General features: G+C 35.7%; 5 protein-coding genes and 1 non-coding gene across 6 annotated transcripts; 4 read left to right on the forward strand and 2 right to left on the reverse strand.

The window, feature by feature from the left end:
* Positions 1-4,985: 4,985 nt before the first annotated feature.
* On the forward strand, positions 4,986-8,684 carry LOC128034837 (uncharacterized). Its single transcript, XM_052623694.1, has 5 exons — positions 4,986-5,324; positions 5,415-5,564; positions 6,282-6,459; positions 7,280-7,696; positions 8,629-8,684. Exons 1-5 carry the CDS (start codon positions 4,986-4,988, stop codon positions 8,682-8,684), a joined length of 1,140 nt encoding a protein of 379 aa, XP_052479654.1.
* A 359-nt stretch (positions 8,685-9,043) lies between these two features.
* LOC105802919 (ubiquitin-40S ribosomal protein S27a) lies at positions 9,044-9,785 on the reverse strand. Its single transcript, XM_012634824.2, has one exon. The coding sequence runs from the start codon at positions 9,714-9,716 to the stop codon at positions 9,246-9,248; it is 471 nt and encodes a 156-aa protein (XP_012490278.1). The 5' UTR covers positions 9,717-9,785; the 3' UTR covers positions 9,044-9,245.
* A 2,417-nt stretch (positions 9,786-12,202) lies between these two features.
* LOC105802916 (E3 ubiquitin-protein ligase hel2) lies at positions 12,203-15,045 on the forward strand. Its single transcript, XM_052624528.1, has 7 exons — positions 12,203-12,587; positions 12,736-13,038; positions 13,155-13,363; positions 13,449-13,497; positions 13,590-13,679; positions 13,788-13,850; positions 13,982-15,045. The coding sequence occupies exons 1-7, from the start codon at positions 12,420-12,422 to the stop codon at positions 14,726-14,728; spliced, it is 1,629 nt and encodes a 542-aa protein (XP_052480488.1). The 5' UTR covers positions 12,203-12,419; the 3' UTR covers positions 14,729-15,045.
* A 170-nt stretch (positions 15,046-15,215) lies between these two features.
* On the reverse strand, positions 15,216-16,823 carry LOC105802920 (autophagy-related protein 8i). The gene is made up of 5 exons (XM_012634825.2): positions 16,701-16,823; positions 16,551-16,606; positions 16,184-16,236; positions 15,710-15,828; positions 15,216-15,627 (listed from the first exon to the last, which is right to left on the reverse strand). Exons 1-5 carry the CDS (start codon positions 16,738-16,740, stop codon positions 15,512-15,514), a joined length of 384 nt encoding a protein of 127 aa, XP_012490279.1. The 5' UTR covers positions 16,741-16,823; the 3' UTR covers positions 15,216-15,511.
* A 93-nt stretch (positions 16,824-16,916) lies between these two features.
* TRNAF-GAA (transfer RNA phenylalanine (anticodon GAA)) lies at positions 16,917-16,989 on the forward strand. The gene has a single exon. It is a non-coding gene; the product is annotated as a tRNA-Phe (tRNA).
* A 1,010-nt stretch (positions 16,990-17,999) lies between these two features.
* On the forward strand, positions 18,000-20,101 carry LOC105802918 (S-adenosylmethionine synthase 2). The gene is made up of 2 exons (XM_012634822.2): positions 18,000-18,164; positions 18,705-20,101. Exon 2 carries the CDS (start codon positions 18,712-18,714, stop codon positions 19,891-19,893), a length of 1,182 nt encoding a protein of 393 aa, XP_012490276.1. The 5' UTR covers positions 18,000-18,164; positions 18,705-18,711; the 3' UTR covers positions 19,894-20,101.
* Positions 20,102-20,149: the final 48 nt, after the last annotated feature.

The following is a 20,149-nucleotide window of genomic DNA, read 5'->3' on the forward strand; positions in this document are numbered from 1 at the left end:
TGCACAACTTCCTGATCCGGCGGAACATGACGATTTTCACACTCAATCAGAGCGTCCACCAGCCGCTGAAACGGAAGAGGAGTCGAAGACAACGAAGCAGAAGACATCACGCCTTCGAACTCAGACGGAAGACCCGCAAGCATCACCGCTGTCCGCTCCGCCACTGAAATGGACGATCCAGATGCTTCTAGGTGAGCACAAATACTCTTTAACTTGGAAACGTAATCGCGGATCGACAAACTCCCTTTCTTGAGGGAGTAAAGTTCATGACGCAACCGTGACTATCGGAGACCCGTATCAGCTGCGAACATCGCCAAAGCTGTAGTCCACACCTAAGATGCCGATTGCACATCCATAAAAGAGGATATGATTGACGAGCTTATGGTGGAGAGAAGCCACGAAGTTAGGAGATTGTCCTGTTGTTGAAACACAGATGCCGCCGGATTGAGTACAAGAGCACCATCCGATGCTTGCACAAATCTCGGCAGCACAGATACAGATCCATCAAGAAAACCAAACAAATCATATCCATTAACAATAAATCGAACCTGTTGCTTCCACTGAAGAAACATTCCTTCTTCAAGCTTCACAACCTCATGCCGAGAGAATGAGTTCACCACTCGATCAGCAGTAAAACCCGAGCCATTCAATTCAATAGGGTCTGAGGCAGCAGAATTTTTTGTGGCCATGATTAAGAACGCCTAGCGACTGATACCATGAAGAAATCTAGGTAAAATAGAGAAAACTGTAGAATAAATCTGTTTTCAATTTAATTCTTTCTGTTTACTTGACTCAATACAAACCCAAATGAGTATATTTATAGGAAGAAAATAACTTCCTTGCGTAACGAATTAGCTAACAATTCAGCTGACCCTAACTGCCTTTCTAACAGATACTATCTTTAACAAATATCAACTCATTGAAATATCACTTCGAAGATTTCACCAAACCAAAAGAAGTTACCTTCCCTAAAATAATTTCTAATAGTCATATGCAAGAAGAGACTAACTTCATTTTCCTCCTTAGAATAAGCTACAAAATTAAGAACTTCGAATCATCCCTAGTTGTTGAACATTTTAACCACTATAAGTTTAAAGTCCTTCCTCAAACGTTGGAGGGTTGTCCAAGTACGGAGTCGGGGAGCTAACAAGTTATGGTTTATTGAGAGCTGAGGCAACAATCATCAGTTTAGTGCTATTAAGGAACTTGAAGCTGAAACCATCAATTATTGGTTGACAACAAGAATATACATTTCTCTTATTTGCTGCAACCGTGGCCCGTTCTTTCATTCTCTTAATTCAGTGAGAAAGAGAATTCGAACGATGAAGAGTTGGGGTGCTAGTTTAGAAAGCAAGTTCCAGCGTCTGAGACCCCATCTGTTTCAGCTTCTTGTATCATCAAAAAAGTTAAAACGGACCAATTATTTTCTCCTATTTGTGAAAGCCACAGTGGAGAAAGCTCAATTCATCCTGGCTTCCATGTTATAGAGCCTTTGCTTTAATATGCTTTGGCTAGGACACTTCCGGAGAATGACGATTGTTGCCTTAGGCCCCGTTCTTTTACCCGTTTTAGAAGGACTTTTCATTGAAAAAGTCATTTTTCCTTAAAAGAAATGAAGAACAGCTTCCTTCTCTCCGTATTATTTCACCATCAGAAAAGGACTTCTCTCCAGATGAAAAGCTAAAAATTTCTCCTTTTCTTCAACTTGAAGTGCTTTTGGCTGAAAATTGACCAAATTAACCTGTCGTCTTCTCCCACACAAACTTTCTTTCTCCCACAAACGTGCTTTTGGCTGAACAGAACAGAAATTTAATTTCTCATCCAGGCAACCCTCCTCTCTCTTGCTTTGAGGCAACCCTCCAAAGTCTTAAAAGCTTAAAAGGTATCCTATTTATGAATTCTGAAACTGCTTGATCTTTTTTTTTTTTGAAAATGTTTTCGGCACCTGCCTAGCTCTTCAATGTTTTCGGCGATTTGTTGCATAATTTATGTCTAAGATTAAGATCGTGTTTTGCCGATTTGGGTGTGATAGATTCTAATTGTTGTTTGGGCTTAATGTTCATCTGCATTTCAGGAGGATTGAATACTTGCATGTTCTTTCCCTTAGATTCTAATTGTGGTTTATTATTTGACTAATTTCATTTTGAGGTGAATAACAGTAGATTGGAGCCTTAGCTACAGTGGAATCTGATTGCTCCTCCAAGCTTATTCACCAAACCCCAATTTCATGGTTAGTGCTCAATCACTTTTTCTTTTCCCATTTTTTAAGTATTTTTTCTTTTATTTTCTTAAAAAAGAAAAACTTTTCTGTGAGTGTTTTATTTGTGCTGTAATGTAAACTTTGGGGTTCTTTTGATTTAGCTATATTTCATATTTCATTGTTTTATCCTTAAAAAAAATGAATTTTCGATGCAAAATTGGGATAAATTTGGAGGCATTGAAATGTAAGCTTCTGGGGTCGTTTTATTTAGCTATATTTCGTGTTTCATGTGTTTTGTCCTTGAAAAAAATATATGAACTTTTTTATGCAAAATTGGAAATAAATTTAAGGTTTTGAAAATTGGTTTTTTGAAGAATTAGCTAAACAATGGATTGAAACTAATAGAATTGAATTAGTGGTGGAATAAACTATCAGGACGATACAATGTAAGCTTTTGGGTTGTTTTTAATTTAGCTATATGCCATGTTCATGTGTTTTATCCTTAAAAAAATTGATGATATTAATTGATAAATGATGTTGCTTTGATTTTCTTTTCCTGCTGAATTTAGTGGTTTACTTGGTAAACAGTTTGAATTTTGATTGATTGATGATGAAGTCTCATCTTTTCGATTTCTATTCTTTTTTCTGCAAATAATTAGAAGATTGTTTTGCCAAACTGGATAATACTTAAAATGGGGGTTTCAATTGCTTTACAGTTTGGATTGTGAAGTATGAGTAAAGGTTATTCGTTAGACTTTCAGTTTACATTATTATTTGTTTCCTTTTGATCTTTTTCCTTGGAACAACTAAAACTAGACTGTAAATATACATACACACAAACGCATATGTACTTTTTTCTTTTAATGAATCCTATGCATGTTTACGGATTTGTGTTTGTGTTGTCGTTTCATGTTTATGGTTCCTTAAAGATCATTTTGGAATTGATTGTTAGTGGTCTTGATTTAATACTCCTAAGTTTGATTAATGCATTGCTGCCCAGCCTATTTGTGTCTTTGTTTTGGCACATTCGAAAAGTTCTCATTATCCTACTCAGTTCTTGTTTGACCATGTATTTGGCTTTTTGAAATATTTTGGCATTACAAAAGTTCCAAAGTCATCAGCTATCTTTTATCTTAAACTATAATCTTGTATTATTTTTTCATTAGATATTACAGTTAATGTTTGCCTGTTTTTCTGGTCAAATTTACTTGCTAGTGCTGATTGTTTTTGAAACCAATAGTACTCTTATTCGTTGCATTTATTCAATTCCTTGCTGCTGGTTGCCTTACTACCAAGGCTGCCTGACGTTTTCATACATGTGTTCCAATTTCTCCTTTTCTTTTCTTTCAAGTTCTGGACCTAAGTGTAAGTTCCTACAAGAGGAACAAGCAGATCCTTCCACAGACCACTCGTAATCTTCTGTTGGAACGGCCCTCATCTTCAACGGTTGTTTCTCCATTTTCCTATCAAAACTAATATAAATGTATGCATTATTCAATCCCTGATAAGTTACCAGTCAACTGTGGCCTCTCTCAAACCAGTTTGAAACAACTCATTCTTATTTTCATCAAGAATTTCTGTTAACTCTTCTCCGACATCTCTCCCCATCCTTTTCAGCTCAAAACTAGCTAAGGCATAACCAAAACCTTTATTTTAAGCTTTTTGTACTATTTTCTCTAATGTTTTCAAAAGTCTAACCTGATTTTTGTTGTGTTTGTTGGTGGAATGGAGTAGAGACTTATGTTTGGGCCATGGTTTTGTTTTTTTTTTTTTGCTGCATGTTTTCGAAATAATAGTTCAATTTGATGTTTTTGTTTTTTTTTTTGTTTGTTTGCCGTATGTTTTCTAAATAATAGTTCAATTTTATGTTTTAAAAAAGGAAAAAAAATCTTACCTTCCTATTGTTTTTTTTTTTTTAATTTAGCAGAAATGTTTTCTTGGATTTATTTGCTTGTAGACTGTGTTGTGGTGTTTTTGAAAAGTGTTGGATTCAAATATAAAAATCTTATGTTTGATCTATTTAGAAAAATATATTTTATTTCTTGTTTAAGTTTATTTTTAAATTTAAAATTTGAACTTTAATAAGTAGTTAAACTAATGTTTAAATCTAATTATATCTAACATATGATAGATTTTGCCTTAGAGATGTAACTGAATTACCCATTTTGGATTGCGAATTTATTGATAAATAATTGATTTGGTTTAATTTATTGATAAATAAATGGATTGGTTTGGTATAGTATCTTTTGTAAATGACACATTTGGTATAATAGTGAATTTATTGATAAAATCAATAGTTAGTACAATATCTTTTGTAAATGATTGATTTGGTTTATTTTATTTCTCCTTGACTATTTTCAGCTTATTCTCAATCAACATATTCTAGAATTCCTTGGTTCTTGGACTTGACAAAGTAAATCCCAGGTTTGTGAGCTTATTACGTTTCTTTCATTGCTTCTGCCTTGGATTCTAAATAGTTGGGTGCAGTTAACATTGATGTATCAATTTGCAAAATTCTATTTATCTTTTTCCTTAAAGAAATGAACTTTACCTCTATAGACAATGGGAGCTAGCCATGTTATTGCTGTTAGGCTAATTTTTGAAGTTTCATTGGATATTGGTAATATAATAAAGACATATAACATTTACTGTCGAGTCCATTTTTTGGTAAATTTATTATTAGAGGAAAATATTTTGATACACATGTAAACAAATATACTTATGTGACATTTGATTTTCTTGATTATTTTATTGGCTGAAACGAATCTGTTGGTATACACAATAGATGAGTACTTCAGCGGTTGAAGTTAGTGGTAAAAAGGTGAAATCAATGTGGGATAAGAGATTGACAGAAAAATTTTGTGATATTTGTATTAAAGAGATATTGAAAGGCAATAGTCCCGGTACTCATTTCACAAAAGATGGATGGTTGAAAATAATGACCAACTTTGAGAAAGAAACGGGAAAGGGTTTTTCACAAAGACAACTTAAAAATAGGTGGGATGCCCTAAAAAAAGAATGGAAAGCTTGGAAGAAATTTAAAGGCGAAAATACTGGTCTAGGGTGGAATCTTATAAAAAGAACCGTTGATGCATCAGATGATTGGTGGGAGAGTAGGCTACAAGTACATTACTAATTCTGAATATTTTTATTTTTTTTCTTATTTATGAGGTTATTGATAATTGCTGTTATTAAACTATCATTTTAAATGTAGGTTGTGTCTGAAGCTCAAAAATTTCAAATTTCGAGCATTGATCCCGAATTCGAAGGGAAGTTGGATCAAATGTTCATGGGGATAGTTGCAACAGGTGATAAAGCATGGGCACCTTCTTCTGGTACACTTCGGACTGATTTTTTTGAGGATGTTACCAACGAAATACCTGAAGAGAATGAAGAAGAAAATATGAGAATGATGTTCACATTTTAAATGATGTTCACATTTCAAATGATGTTCAAATTGATGGGAACGGTCAAAAAAGGAAAAATCCTGAGATATCAAGTTCACATTTTAAAATTGGAAGAAAGAAATCCTCAAAGCAAATTGGAGGGGCTGCAAGATTGTCCAGTCAAATAGAAAAATCATGCAATGCAATTGACAATATGAGTCAAGCCACATCTAGTTTGACTCCTGTTATGGATCCATATGGTATTCCACAAGCAGTTAAAGTGCTTGACAGCATGTCGGAAGAAGTTCCAGAAGCTAGTCCTCTATACTTTTTCGCACTTAAATTATTGCTCAATAAGGACAAGCGAATTATGTTTTTATCAATTAATCCCAATATTAGAGCTTTGTGGCTTAAGTCGGAAATGGAGGATAGTTGAACATTTTCTGATCTTCTAGGGTTCAAAGATATCTATTATGTGACTAAACAACAATGCTAAACTAGTTTTATCAATAGTTATTTATGTTTGGTTTTTGGACATTGAATTTATGTTCTACTTATTTATGTGTAATCTAGTTTTATTAATAGTTGTTTATGTTTGGTCTTTTGATATTAAATTTATGTTCTACTTATTTATACTAAATTAGTTTTATCAATATTTGTTTATATATGATTTTAGATATAAAATTTATTCACAGGTGATGAGTATAGTTGAGAATTACAGCGGTGATGAAAATGATGATGAAAGGGAAAAGAAAGAGATTTTACAACGCATGGAATGTTTTAATCGATTATTTGTTGCTGCATCTTCTTCCGTACAATTATATTACGAGAAGTATATATTGAGGCAACCATGTATGGATTCAAAACAGTCAGGTGAGACATGGATCCGAGAGATCCTTGACGGTCATGAATCCGAGAGATCCTCGACGGTCATGAATCACGTTGTATGATTAATTTTAGGATGTCTAAAATGGTATTCACAAGTTTGTTGAGAGTTTTGGAGACAATATACAACTTGCAAACTTCAAGAAACATATCTTCTACTGAAATGTTGGGAATTTTTTTATACATCTTGGGCACCGGTGCAAAAGTTTTCTAATGTCGAGAAAGATTTCAGAGGTCTGGATCAACAATAAGTCGACACTTTGCAATTGTGATTGAGAAAGTTTCAAGGATGGCCACTGATCTAATTGCACCCGAAGATCCTTTTTTTAGCTCAATACCCGAACAAATACGTAATGATTCTAGATATATGCCGCGTTTTAATGTAAAAATTTAATTTTATATTATTATTTTTTAATATATTTTGTTGACTAAAAATATGCACAGAGTAATATGATTATTTGTTCAGGATTGCATTGGTGCAATTGATGGTACTCACATTGCCGCTATTCTTCCACCAAATGAACAAATTCCCTATATTGGAAGAAAATGTATCCCGACTCAAAATGTTATGGCAATATGTAATTTTAATATGTGTTTTACCTTTGTCATGGCTGGATGGGAAGGATCGGCACATGACACTAGAATATTTCTTGATGCAATTCGAGATCCAAAATACAAATTTTCGCACCCACCAAATGGTTAGATATTTTTTTTATATGTGATTTTTTAAATAATAAAGTATAAGTTCTTTAATTGATAATTTTAATAAAGTAATATGATTAATTGTTTGTTATATTATGACTTGTAGGAAAATATTATCTTGTTGATTCTGGATATCCTCAAATGAAAGGTTATCTTGGACCATATAGAGGTCAGCAATATCATTTACCTGACTTTTGTAGAGGTAGACCGGTATCTGGTAAAGAAGTATTCAATCATTCACATTCATCATTACGTAGCGTGATCAAACGAACTTTTGGTGTTTTGAAAAAAAAATGGGCCATTTTAAGGGATATGCCAAGTTATAGTTTTGAGAAGCAAACGATGATCGTTGTTGCTACAATGACGATACACAATTTCATCCAAAAACATGTCGGTCGAAATGATGCAGATTTTATGGAATACGAAGATATTAACTGGGCATATGAGAATATTATTGATTCAGAAAATGCGCATGGTCGAGAAAATGATGATGACGACGACGACGATGATGGTGATGATGACGGTGAATCAAACAATTCAAGTGGATTTGAAATGGAATTAACAAGAGATGATATAACATCTAGTTTAATGAATTCACTTTAAATTGTAAATGCTATTGACAAATTTTTAGTATTTATATTTGGTATATAAATATTATCCCTTTTAAAATTTAATCCAAATATATGTAATATTTTAATTAGTTAGGTTTATGTTTTCTATGTTATGTTAGTATATAATATGAGTTACATATTCAAATACATTTTAAAATAAAATAATACAAATGTGTTAAAACATTAATTAAAAATAAAAATAATTTTATAATAATACAATCATGTCAATATCTAATTATAAATATTTAAAATTAATATTATATATTAAAATATTAACAATAAGTTATAATAAATTATTTTTTTATATGGAGCTTTAGCTTTCTATTTCTAGCAACAAACACAGGTGAAAAGAAAAACAATCCCAGTCGAGTAGTGTAATATCTGTTCTCAAGGATTAAATCATGAGAACAATTTTTTTTTACCTCAATTAATTAACAAGCTTGTTGTGAAGCTAAAAAAAGCATAAGAGTAAGAAACAATAAGCTTTAGGAAATGACCAGATGACTTTCCTTCCAATAAGCATATCACTAACAAAATGGATTAGACCAATGCAACACATAAAGAGGCTACTACAAAGTTCATTCTTTAGTTACGAATTAGGGTGATCAGAAGGGGGGAATACAACTCTGATTCAGGTAACTAGAACCGGAGGATGAAGGCAATTTCATCTCCGTCCATTTTCCCAACTAGCTACACTTTTTTTCATCCTCCGAAAATTCATTTTCCTAATGGTAAACAATTTCATAAAAAGAATCTTATAACAGGCACTATTATCTCGAATTTGTACAATAACCTCCAGCAATGCAATTGACACTAAACAATAAGCATATCATTGCATTTGCAGGGATCAGAAAGGCTCTTGGTTGGATATTTCTTCAATATACCAGCCTATCAACTTAATATACGATGACATCAATTAGAGTGATAGAGAATACTAATAAACCAATACAGATAGTAGACTCAGGAATAACGCAAAGCTGAAGCCCATAATTCAATGTGCAGGATATCCACTCTGCTCTATAAATCCCATAGCAAAGTAGGCCATCACCCATCATTCTCAATCAATCATAACTTGCTATGCCTCGAAGGTAGGAAATATTCATAGAAACTTAAATACATGGCTTATGCAGCCTCTGGTAAATCCCAAATTTCACGCATACACAAATCCAACATAGCCAAAAATAAAACATAATAAATAAGTAAAAAAAAAAAGCAAATCGAATCATCAACAAAACAAAAATAAGTAGAATACCACATAATTTGATTCAAAAAGCTGATTTGATAAATCATTCAAAACTCCAAAATCATATCCAAAGTATCATAACATAATAAAGCATACATAAATTTAAAAAAGTTCAACGATTACGGAAAATCAAAATCCTAATGTTCATATTGTAAAGAAAAATAGCTATAGATTCAATTTTTTGCAAGACACTAACCGCAGGTAGAACCGGACTCTACTCAATCCCCACCAGCCTTCTGGTAAACGTAAGTGAGCCCACACTTACCGCAATAGTGCCTATCAAAATGGTTAGCCATGAAGGTCCCGGCGCCACATTCCGCATTAGGGCACTCTTTTCTCAGTCTCTGAACCTTCCCGGACTCATCCACCTTGTAAAACTGGAGGACGGCGAGCTTGACCTTCTTCTTCTTGTGCTTGATCTTCTTGGGCTTGGTGTAGGTCTTCTTCTTTCTCTTCTTCGCACCTCCCCTGAGACGGAGGACAAGGTGGAGAGTGGATTCCTTCTGGATGTTGTAGTCGGCTAAGGTGCGGCCATCTTCGAGTTGCTTGCCGGCGAAGATAAGACGTTGTTGGTCAGGTGGAATGCCTTCCTTGTCTTGGATCTTAGCTTTGACATTGTCAATGGTGTCGGAAGACTCGACCTCTAGGGTTATAGTCTTCCCCGTTAGGGTTTTGACGAAGATCTGCATCTTGGCGATGGGTGAAGATGCGCAAAGAAAAATGGGAGTAGAAGAACAGCGGCTAGGGTTCTAAAATAAGAGGAGAGTATTGGTGACTTGAAAGTACGTAACTACCCATGCTCATTTTACTTATTGGGTCATTGATCTTGCGATTGACCGCATAACACAGCCCAACTAAGCCCTAACGTAAAGTATTTTTATTCATCCAAAATTCAACTGAAGTGTCAGTCTGAACCTGTGTTGCAGGTTCCATGTAGATAAAAGCACTTTAAACAAGTATGGTGGTAGCTGAGACCGAGAGTAATCGTTTCCATGGTTAAATATCAAAAATAAAATATTATTTTTAAAAAAATCATATAAGTAATTACATTTGAATGTAATTGTTTTATATTCAACATATATAATGGACTTAAATTAAAGTCTAAATGTAGCATCTAATTATTTGCTCCAATTCTTACGAGGGAGATTAAGAATTGGAAGGATGACACGAGATAATTATTCATAATGACCTTTAATTTATTTAAAAAAATTTAATCACCTTTTATAGGTTAAACATATTTAAAAAATTAAATATGAATTTTGTGTATGTTGAATCTTTTTAATTTGATCAAATGTGAGACTTTCCTTAAGAAGGGTTACAAAAAATAAGTCCCCTTAATCTCAAGCCAGACAGGTGAGGGAGCATCTCCACTGTAATCAAGCTCTCATCAGCATTAAACATGAAAGCAAGGGAGACTTGCGGCAATAATAACCTTTGCGGGCAACCATCAGGGGGACAAAGTTCTCCGTAAAGGCCCTCGCTTCCCATGGCAATGAACACATTGAAGCAACTTAAAAAACGAACAGAGAAGTTCAAAAACAACACAAGGGGCTTGTCGCTCATCATAAAGAGAACCTTCAAAGCAGAACACGGCTTCCAAGCAAAGGGGACAGAGACCTTGTTCACCAAGGGAGAGGGAGAGCCATGACGGCTCAAACAAGCCTCACCTATGAAAGGGAGACAAAAAACTCCATAGACAAACAGATTAAAAGGGATGTTGTACATTGTGGAAGTAATTTTTATCAGTTTAAATGTCTTTGCCATGTCAACAAGCTGCCATTGTCTTTGCCAATCCCAATGGAAATACTACACAAGTAATCCAACTTTTCTGCCTTGAAACAACATCACATTATTCTATATTCAAAATTCATATATTATATTTTTCATGGTGGGTTTAGTTAACAGAATAATGTTTGTTTCCTTGCAGAAAAATTTACTTAACTAATTTAGGTATTAGTAAGGAAGAATTCCATTTAATTACATAGGTTATCGGCTGGAAGGAAGACGTTGCACATAGTTTATGTCTACCTTAGATCGGACCTTCAACAAATACTAAGTTCCATCTTAAACCGAACTTTGGCAAATTTGGGTTTCAAAGAACAGTTGTCTTCAATACTCGGTCTGTGGACAATTTGTGTGTGGTCAAGGCGATAGAAAGAAAAGTGGAATTTTATGCTATCTCTAAACCTTGATCCTGGTTACATGGAAAACAACTACATAATGATGGTTGAAACTCAACACTAATGTCTCTTCGATGGGAAATTTTGGAATTACTGGAGTAGAAGTGATCATAAGGGACTAGTTGAGTAGTTGGTATTGAGGCTCTCACAGACATATCCCTAATGCTACAAGTGTACAAGTAAATTTATTGATTTTGTGTGATGGTCTCATCTAAAAGTCAGAAATGAATAATAAATTTTTAAAGGTTAAAGTATAATTTCATCGTTATAATAATTTATAATTTCATAAAATTGATTATACCTTATTTCTAGTAATTTTGTTACTAATATTTATCTTTTTAATATTGTCTATAGCTATAGGACACTCCTAAAGAGGAAGGAGATGCTCGCTATTAACAAAGGGATTAAGTGTATGGATATTCTCACTCAACGGGGAGCCAATTTTCAAGCCCCTAATCTTTTTGTTCATTTGTCTTAATCCTCTGACCAATTTAGCCTTTATTTGTCAATTTACCTGCTATGCCAACAGTTAATTAATTTTTTAATTTAAAATTTTTAAAATAAATTGTAATAAATAATTTTAAAAGCTTAAAAATTGTTTATTTTTTAATTTTTAAAAAAATAATGATTTATATAGTATAAACGTGGATGCTTCATCAGTAAACTTAACAAACATTAATTTTTCCATTTATTTTAGAGTGATTAAGCAAATAATATACAAAAGATTAAAATGGTGAGCCAATTCGCCATTTGCCTTGCATCCTTATTTTGACCAAAATATTCATCAATGGTCTTTTAAAATTCAAGAGTTGTCTCTCCTTTCCCTTTTAATGTTTGATATCACAGCTATAATCTTACTTGGTCTGCACGTACGCTGACTTCCAATTAGATTTTTTCTTTGTCCAATTCATACTCTCTACATCTATAAACTATATTTAGCGAGGTGTTGATATATAAATAATAAATTATGCTAATTTACTTCCCAGATCCGTGCGCCGCCTCCTCTCCTTCTATGAACCATCCAAATCCGACGTCATCAACTAATTTTCCTTTTCATTTAACTGAAGTACAACACCACTATAAATATGAATTATTTCTCTCTGAACAAAAACAATTTAAGATTTTCATATATTATTTTTCTTCACAGCATTAATTCTCCGATCAAGTGGGTAGTGCGATTAGGGATTCCTAGAATATAACCAATAAACGGAAATGGATGATAGCTGCGTGGTTTGTGCTGACAATTTGGAATGGGTTGCATACGGCGCGTGTGGTCACCGAGACGTGTGCTCCACGTGTGTTGCTCGTCTCCGCTTCATCTGCAACGATCGTCGTTGCTGCATCTGCAAGACTGAGTCCAACGTCATCTTTGTCACTAAGGTTAGAGCTTTCCTCTTTCTTCTTTTTATCGCCAATGTCGATTTCGAATTGAAACTACCGTAATTATAGCGTTTGGTATTGTTTATAAATTCACCTGTTGTTTATATAGACACGCACATGTATGATAAGTATTCTGCTCTTGTTCCAGGCTCTAGGGGATTACACGAGGATGATCAATGATTTCTCTGTATTGCCAACTGAAGTAAGGGCAGGCCGGGTGGGTTCATACTGGTACCATGAGGATACACATGCATTTTTTGATGATGTTGATCACTACAGGATGATCAAGGCAATGTGCAGGCTTTCTTGCAGTGTATGTGACAAAATAGAAGAGCAATCCAATGCTGGGATCAAACGGAGAGGAAAATTTAGGAACATTGAACAGTTAAAAGGCCATTTGTTTCATCAGCACAGATTGGTTATGTGCAGCCTGTGTTTGGAAGGTCGGAAGGTATGAGTATGACCATTGTGGAGCATTCCTCTTTTTTGTTGAGTCAGTTGTTTGTCCATCAAGAAAAGCTTTGTGAACGCATCAATTTTCTCATTGGTTTATTTTGGACAATGTAGGTATTTATCTGTGAACAAAAGCTATATACTAGGGCACAGTTAAATCAACATATAAACACAGGTGACTCAGAGGTGGATGGAACTGAGAGTGAGAGAGGTGGCTTCATGGGGCATCCCATGTGTGAATTCTGCAAGTCTCCATTTTATGGTGATACAGAGTTATACTCACACATGTCCACAGAGCACTATACATGTCATATCTGCCAAAGGTAATGAGGGTCTTCCTGTTACCAATTCTTTGAATACGTTCTAAAACAAGTGGGCTTATTTTTTCTTGTTCAATGTTCAATGCAGACAGCATCCTGGACAATATGAATATTACAAGAACTATAACGACCTTGAGGCAAGATGATTTCTATATTTCTGTTGCTTTCTCTCTTTTCCCCCTTTTTATCCTCGAAAGTTAATTGAGACTATGGAAATCATCTGCCACAGATTCATTTTCTCCGAGATCATTACCTATGTGAGGATGAGACGTGCCTTGCCGAAAAATTTATTGTCTTTCAGTCTGAAGCTGAACTAAAGGTGAGTCCCTGGGGCATATCTTTTCGGTTATTTGAGTGTCCTTAGTATAGCTCAATTTTTCCTTTTCTCATAGGAAGTTATTGCTTTTTCCCTTTTGTGTCCTTTCAGAGGCATAATACCATTGAACATGGAGGTCGCATGTCTCGTGCACAGCGCAGTGCTGCTTTACAAGTATGTATCTTCCTCTTAATTTGTGGTCTCCTCATAAGTTGCATTTTCCTTAATTCATTCACTTTTATGTATCTTTTTCTGATGAGTTGGTTACTTCCTCGTTGTTTCGTTAATTAATTGTACTCTTCCAGATACCAACAAGCTTTCGATATCGTCGAAGAAATGATGATACTCGTCGTGGAAGGGAGAGAACAACTCGGTATGAGCCATCTGATAATGACCATCAACTTTCAATGGCCATTGAGGCAAGTTTGGAGACGGCCAGTGATCCACCAGCATCATCTTCTACGCAGGCGGACTCTGATTGTGGAGACATAAATGATATTTATCCACTTGTCCAGCCTTTTGAATTGTTATCTGCTGCAGTTTGTGAATCATCTTCTAGATACCTTCAAGCATTAGGGGGAGGTTCTAGGGTTGCACCTTTGCAAGGAACATCTTTTCCTCCTCTCTCCACGCCTGCCAGCACCAGTCAACAAACACCTAAACATAGCTCAGATGGCTTGCCTATTAACACTATGGCAGCGCATCTAAGGCGCCAGAAGAATGCGAATACAAATGTTTTGAGTTCAGCCCAGGAATGGCCAGAAACAAGACACAGGCTTCTACAAGCAGCAAGCAGATCAAGTCAGGTTAGACCAGCAACAAATGTTGCAGCTGAAACATCACTTGGAAATAGTAATGGATTTCCGCAGTTAAGCTCTGCAAGTTCAGCTGGGCGATGGTCAATGGCAGCAACGTTGAACCTAAAAGTTTCTGAGCCAGACCCTGATCCTGAAGCGTTAGATAACAATCTTGATAGCAGCCAAATCTCCACTGGGCAATTGCCTGTACGGGGTGTTTGGAAGAAGGAAGTAAGAAACTCTTTTCGTAAGTGATAAATCCAAGACCAAAGTAGGTCACAACTTCTCTTGGGGAATGACCTTAACTGTTCTTAAACTGTTCCAGTTTTGTATGATGTTACGTGTTGGCAATAGATTCCATTTACGGCCTGGGTTTATAAGGACTCACAAAAACTAGCCTAGCCGTTCATTGCATTTCACCGAGTAAAAGAAACCCATATAGTGGGTGTATACAAAGTTGAAGATTTCTGGTTTGTCCGAGAATGTGTATTTTTAAAGGTTCCTTGGTTCATAGATGCATCTGAGTTCTTTTTTTCCCTATAATAAATAGTCACAATATAGTAAACCAGCAATGCGAAATTCAACCAACAAAATGAAATTTATAGGTGGTCAAATCGAAATCAAACTGATGCAAGAACTTTAAGATTATTATTATTTTATACTGGCAGTGATGTTATTAAGAAACTGTCATATGTTAACTTTAGCACCAGTGTATGAAAAAAATAACTTTCAAAAATAATAGTTTCAATAATCCTTAAGTGAGGGTCTTTCTTTTCCCATTAGACAACAAAATACAACATCATAGAAACAGAATTGAGATGTCAATACGAAGTCACACAATGAATGCAAGATTACATATTTGTGTTCAAGTTCATTGATATTGATAACAATAACTTGTAGAATGAGTTAATGTTATAAGGATTTACAGAATGAGTGATGCAAGCTACAACACTACAATACCAGGCTGAGCTTCAATATTGAGGATCCATCATCCAGAGAACGAAAGGAACCAAGGAACTTTACAATAATGCACAAAGCTTACACTTGAGTAATCTGATTAGTAGCACAACCAAAGGTTTTCTCACTGCTGTAACACATATACAGAAAACCATCATCCTCTTTGAAAGATTCATAGAGAGAGTCCATAAGCGTAGCTGCAAATACAGGTCATAGCAAAAAGCTTGAGAAACTTTCAACGCAACAAAAACATATGACATAATCTTATTGTGGCTTTACCTGTTTGTGGCAACGTGTTCTTCACAAACACAAACAGTGCTTTTCCAGGGCTCAGACGAAGTCTCAAGCTTAAGATATGAATGAATTGTCCAACAGACATGTCCCGAGGAACCAGATACCTATAAATCGAAAAGTGCGGCACAGATTTACTCAGCCCTTTTATCTTTTAACAAGAAATTATTATTTGCATATCTACTCAAGACTTAAGTCTAAACTGTGGGAGAACTCTTAAGTGAATCCTTTTTTAGCAATTTTAGAACCGAGTTTCCCACTTTTATCTTTATATCTACAGAATTCAGCATGCCACAATCTTGATAATTACATTTTTTTAATAAAAAAGGAGCACCATCATTACTAGTCTCAATGCATTAGGCAGAGTTTGTGTCTTTAAAAAAAAAGAGGAATTGTAAGGTAGATATACAATAAAAGCATGAAATTAAGAGCAAATTGTTGTTGGCCAACACTGAAACTTACTTTTTCTTTTCCATTTCTGGAAGATCTGCTTTTGAGTATCTTTCCACAATCACCTACAAAAATGAGAAGAACAAAAAAGGAGTATCAGAACCCCGGATTTTAGCAATAACCAGCTAGCTAATTCCTTTTTAAGAAAAAGCCATAATCCATGGAGGGGCAAAAGCGATTAAGTTCATCTCATCTCACCTGTAAATAGTATAAAGTCTTGATAACTATAATGAACCATATTCAACAAATAAAGAACCAAGTCCATGGATAAAAAACTTAAATTGATCATATTTATGAAAAAAAAAAACACAGACAGAATTCTGGGAATACAAAGGTTTGACCAAAAGATACGTCGAAGGAGAGGAACCGGAAAACTTACAGGGACCCGATTGGGATATTTGGCAATGATATCGCGGGATTCTTCAAGCCTTTGGTCTGCGAGTCAATTTAGAACAAAGAACCAACTAAATTAAGGGCAAAAAAACAGGGAAGGTTATAAGGAAGAAGAATTTTGTTTAGAGAAGCGAACCGAAAGTGAATTCATCCTTAAAAGAGGGGATCTTTCCCATTGCAACGCAGGCGAATCGAGCCGATTGAGACTATCTTTTATAACTACACGAAACCTACAAAAATGGAAGTAGACAGTTAACCGAAAAGTAATCATCGACGCCGTCTATTTATAGAACTCAAATTAAATTAAAAAAGATTAAAATAATAATTTTAATATGCTAACAATAATCGTCAGGCGGGGATAGCTCAGTTGGGAGAGCGTCAGACTGAAGATCTGAAGGTCGCGTGTTCGATCCACGCTCACCGCATTTTAATAATTTTCCTATTCCTTCCATAGGCAGACTCTAGCCCATTTTAAGCCCACAATATCGACCTTTTTCTGCTTCGGAATTTGAATTGGGCTAAGCCCCACATATTTAACTCACAAAATACCTCACCTTTTCCTCGATTCATCAAATAGTAATTTGTTTAACTTAAGCTTCCAATTGTTGTTCAACTCAAATTACAAATTATATAAGCAATGGAATTGAATCATATGTTTGTTCAAAGTGATTATTGATTTACAGCTTCAGGATGTGTGTATATATATATTGTATGTAGTTACTTCCAATTAATAATTAAAATTTTAATTAGTCAAATATATAACATCAGTAATGTCGATGCGACGATACCTTTAAGCTAAAAAAACACACACTCTAAACACCTTAAATTAATTTCCTAGAAATTAAAAGAAAGTATAATTAGGCTTTTAATTTATGGATAGATAAAAAAGCATACACCCAAAATCCTCTGACCAGACATGTGAAGGAAGATTGGGAAAGGGTAAAATTATTTATATCCATTCCCTCCCCTTGTCATCTCATCAGTAAATCACCTATACTATAATGTAGCTAAGCTGTTATGGGCATCCATTCCAGACTGTTTGTTTGTTAGTTTTTGGTTCAAGTCATTTTGAATATACTAATTTTTTATTTAAATCCAAATTTAACAAAATTTTAGATTCTCCAAATAAAAGGTACAAATGCCACCTGCACTGTACACACTACTTTGCCTAGTTGACGCGTTGCCATCTCATTCACCAATGAAGCAAACCATGAAAGCTTAATCACCAGAAGCGGTTGGTGAGTGAGCCAGATTTCCCGATAAATTTCATTTTTTTTAAGCCTTAAATAACCAACCAATGTTTGTTTTCCTCTCTCTCACCAAAACACTTGCAAGTTACAAGTCGCGATCCGACATATCCAACGGCTCCCGTTTTGTTTTCCCCAACTTTTTATATCAGCCGTCTGATCCTGACCTTACCAGATTCCTACCAAAACTGACTAAACCCCTTAACCAGTTAACATATACATCTAATTTCACTATAAATTTCCGGGTTCCTGGCTAGATTCTTTGTGTCGTCGAGTTCCGCTTCTTTAGACTTCTGGTCTGCTAAGCACTCTCGCAACTAAAGACTCAGATCCGTTCGGAATTATTTTTCCAGGTTGCCTTTTCTGCCCATTTACTCTTCTTCTTCTTCTTTTATCGCTTTGTTCTGTCGTTTTTGTTTGGAGATCTTGCTTTGGTGTTTGTAGTAGCAGCGGAAAATGACTGTTCTGTCTTTGTATTCTCTCTCTCTCTCTAGTTAAATTGGATTGAAATGCTTGCAGATCTATGTAGTTTTCTGTTTGTTTTTGCGATTTTAGCATATTGGTTTCTGGTAATTCTAAAAGGTCTGAGATTCTGAGTTTTGGCTTTTGGAATATTTATGGAGTTTCATTGCAAAAAAAGGTCATTTTGTTTGGAGTACAACTTCGAGTTGACTTGAAGTAATCATTGCCGGTTGTCCTTTACTTATTTATTTTACTTAAAAAGTTGGTTCAGTTTTGAGTTCTCAGTAATATCTACTGGATCTGTATTTTTTTTCTCTCTCCAGTATCTAACATCATTATGGTTCTTTTAAATTGATGGAAGTTTATGAATTTTAATGTGATTTTTTTTTACCGTCATGATATAGATATGTGCGTGGGTTATATGTGTGCAGGCTTAGAATGGAGACCTTTCTATTCACATCTGAGTCAGTAAACGAGGGTCACCCTGACAAGCTTTGTGACCAGATCTCTGATGCAGTGCTTGACGCCTGCCTCGCTCAGGACCCTGACAGCAAGGTTGCCTGTGAAACATGCACCAAGACTAACATGGTCATGGTGTTTGGAGAGATTACCACCAAGGCCAATGTAGACTACGAGAAGATTGTCCGTGACACATGCCGCTCCATTGGATTTGTTTCTGATGATGTGGGTCTTGATGCTGACAACTGCAAGGTCCTTGTTAATATTGAGCAGCAGAGTCCTGATATTGCCCAGGGTGTCCATGGCCACTTTACAAAGCGTCCCGAAGAGATTGGAGCCGGTGACCAGGGCCACATGTTTGGTTATGCTACTGATGAAACCCCTGAACTTATGCCCCTAAGCCATGTCCTCGCAACTAAGCTTGGGGCTCGTCTTACTGAGGTTAGGAAGAATGGGACTTGCCCTTGGCTAAGGCCTGATGGTAAAACCCAGGTTACTGTTGAGTACAACAACGATAATGGAGCCATGGTTCCGGTTCGTGTTCACACTGTCCTCATCTCCACCCAGCACGACGAGACTGTTACTAACGATGAAATTGCTGCTGACCTCAAAGAGCATGTTATCAAGCCTGTCATCCCTGAAAAGTACCTCGATGAGAAGACAATCTTCCACCTTAACCCATCTGGCCGCTTTGTCATTGGTGGCCCTCACGGTGATGCTGGTCTTACTGGACGTAAGATCATCATTGACACTTATGGTGGCTGGGGAGCCCACGGTGGTGGTGCATTTTCCGGAAAAGATCCTACCAAGGTTGACAGGAGTGGTGCTTACATTGTTAGGCAGGCTGCCAAGAGCATTGTAGCAAATGGCCTTGCCCGAAGGTGCCTCGTGCAAGTCTCCTATGCAATTGGTGTGCCCGAGCCCTTGTCTGTCTTCGTTGACAGCTACGGAACTGGAAAGATTCCAGACAAGGAAATCCTCCAAATTGTGAAGGAGAACTTCGACTTTAGGCCTGGCATGATCACCAACAACCTGGACCTCAAGAGGGGTGGCAATAACCGGTTCTTGAAGACAGCTGCCTATGGACATTTTGGAAGGGACGACCCTGACTTCACCTGGGAAGTTGTGAAGCCCCTCAAGTGGGACAAGTCTCAATCTTAAACCAAGCTTTGCCCATCCCCCCTGCTCACTGCTTGCTTTATCCATAGTGCTGAATAATCCTCATGTTTCTTACCCTATATCTAAGCCATCACCTGAATGTTTCTAATCTACATATGATGTGCCCCATTCATTTTTTTCCCTTTGCTATTTGTAATTTGATTTTATGCGTCCTTTATTGACACAGTAATGCATGAGAATTTTGCTTTTATATTTGATGGCCATGGAAGTAAACAATAATCAAATTATTGTTCTATTA

Source organism: Gossypium raimondii, chromosome 11 (genome assembly GCF_025698545.1).
Source record: "Gossypium raimondii isolate GPD5lz chromosome 11, ASM2569854v1, whole genome shotgun sequence".
NCBI classification, from domain to species: Eukaryota; Viridiplantae; Streptophyta; class Magnoliopsida; order Malvales; family Malvaceae; genus Gossypium; species Gossypium raimondii.

Bases quoted from the DNA above. Each gene is read 5' to 3' on its own strand.
- LOC128034837 (XM_052623694.1), top strand. From the start codon at position 4,986: ATGAGTACTTCAGCGGTTGAAGTTAGTGGTAAAAAGGTGAAATCAATG. The intron at 6,460-7,279 runs GTGAGACATGGA...TATGACTTGTAG, and splicing joins TATGGATTCAAAACAGTCAG to GAAAATATTATCTTGTTGAT. The intron at 7,697-8,628 runs GTGAATCAAACA...TTGCATTTGCAG, and splicing joins CGATGATGGTGATGATGACG to GGATCAGAAAGGCTCTTGGT.
- LOC105802919 (XM_012634824.2), bottom strand. From the start codon at position 9,716: ATGCAGATCTTCGTCAAAACCCTAACGGGGAAGACTATAACCCTAGAG.
- LOC105802916 (XM_052624528.1), top strand. From the start codon at position 12,420: ATGGATGATAGCTGCGTGGTTTGTGCTGACAATTTGGAATGGGTTGCA. The intron at 13,364-13,448 runs GTAATGAGGGTC...TGTTCAATGCAG, and splicing joins ACATGTCATATCTGCCAAAG to ACAGCATCCTGGACAATATG. The intron at 13,680-13,787 runs GTGAGTCCCTGG...GTGTCCTTTCAG, and splicing joins AGTCTGAAGCTGAACTAAAG to AGGCATAATACCATTGAACA.
- LOC105802920 (XM_012634825.2), bottom strand. From the start codon at position 16,740: ATGGGAAAGATCCCCTCTTTTAAGGATGAATTCACTTTCG. The intron at 16,607-16,700 runs GTTCGCTTCTCT...ATTGACTCGCAG, and splicing joins TAAGGATGAATTCACTTTCG to ACCAAAGGCTTGAAGAATCC. The intron at 15,628-15,709 runs GTAAAGCCACAA...CTGTATTTGCAG, and splicing joins GAACACGTTGCCACAAACAG to CTACGCTTATGGACTCTCTC.
- LOC105802918 (XM_012634822.2), top strand. From the start codon at position 18,712: ATGGAGACCTTTCTATTCACATCTGAGTCAGTAAACGAGGGTCACCCT.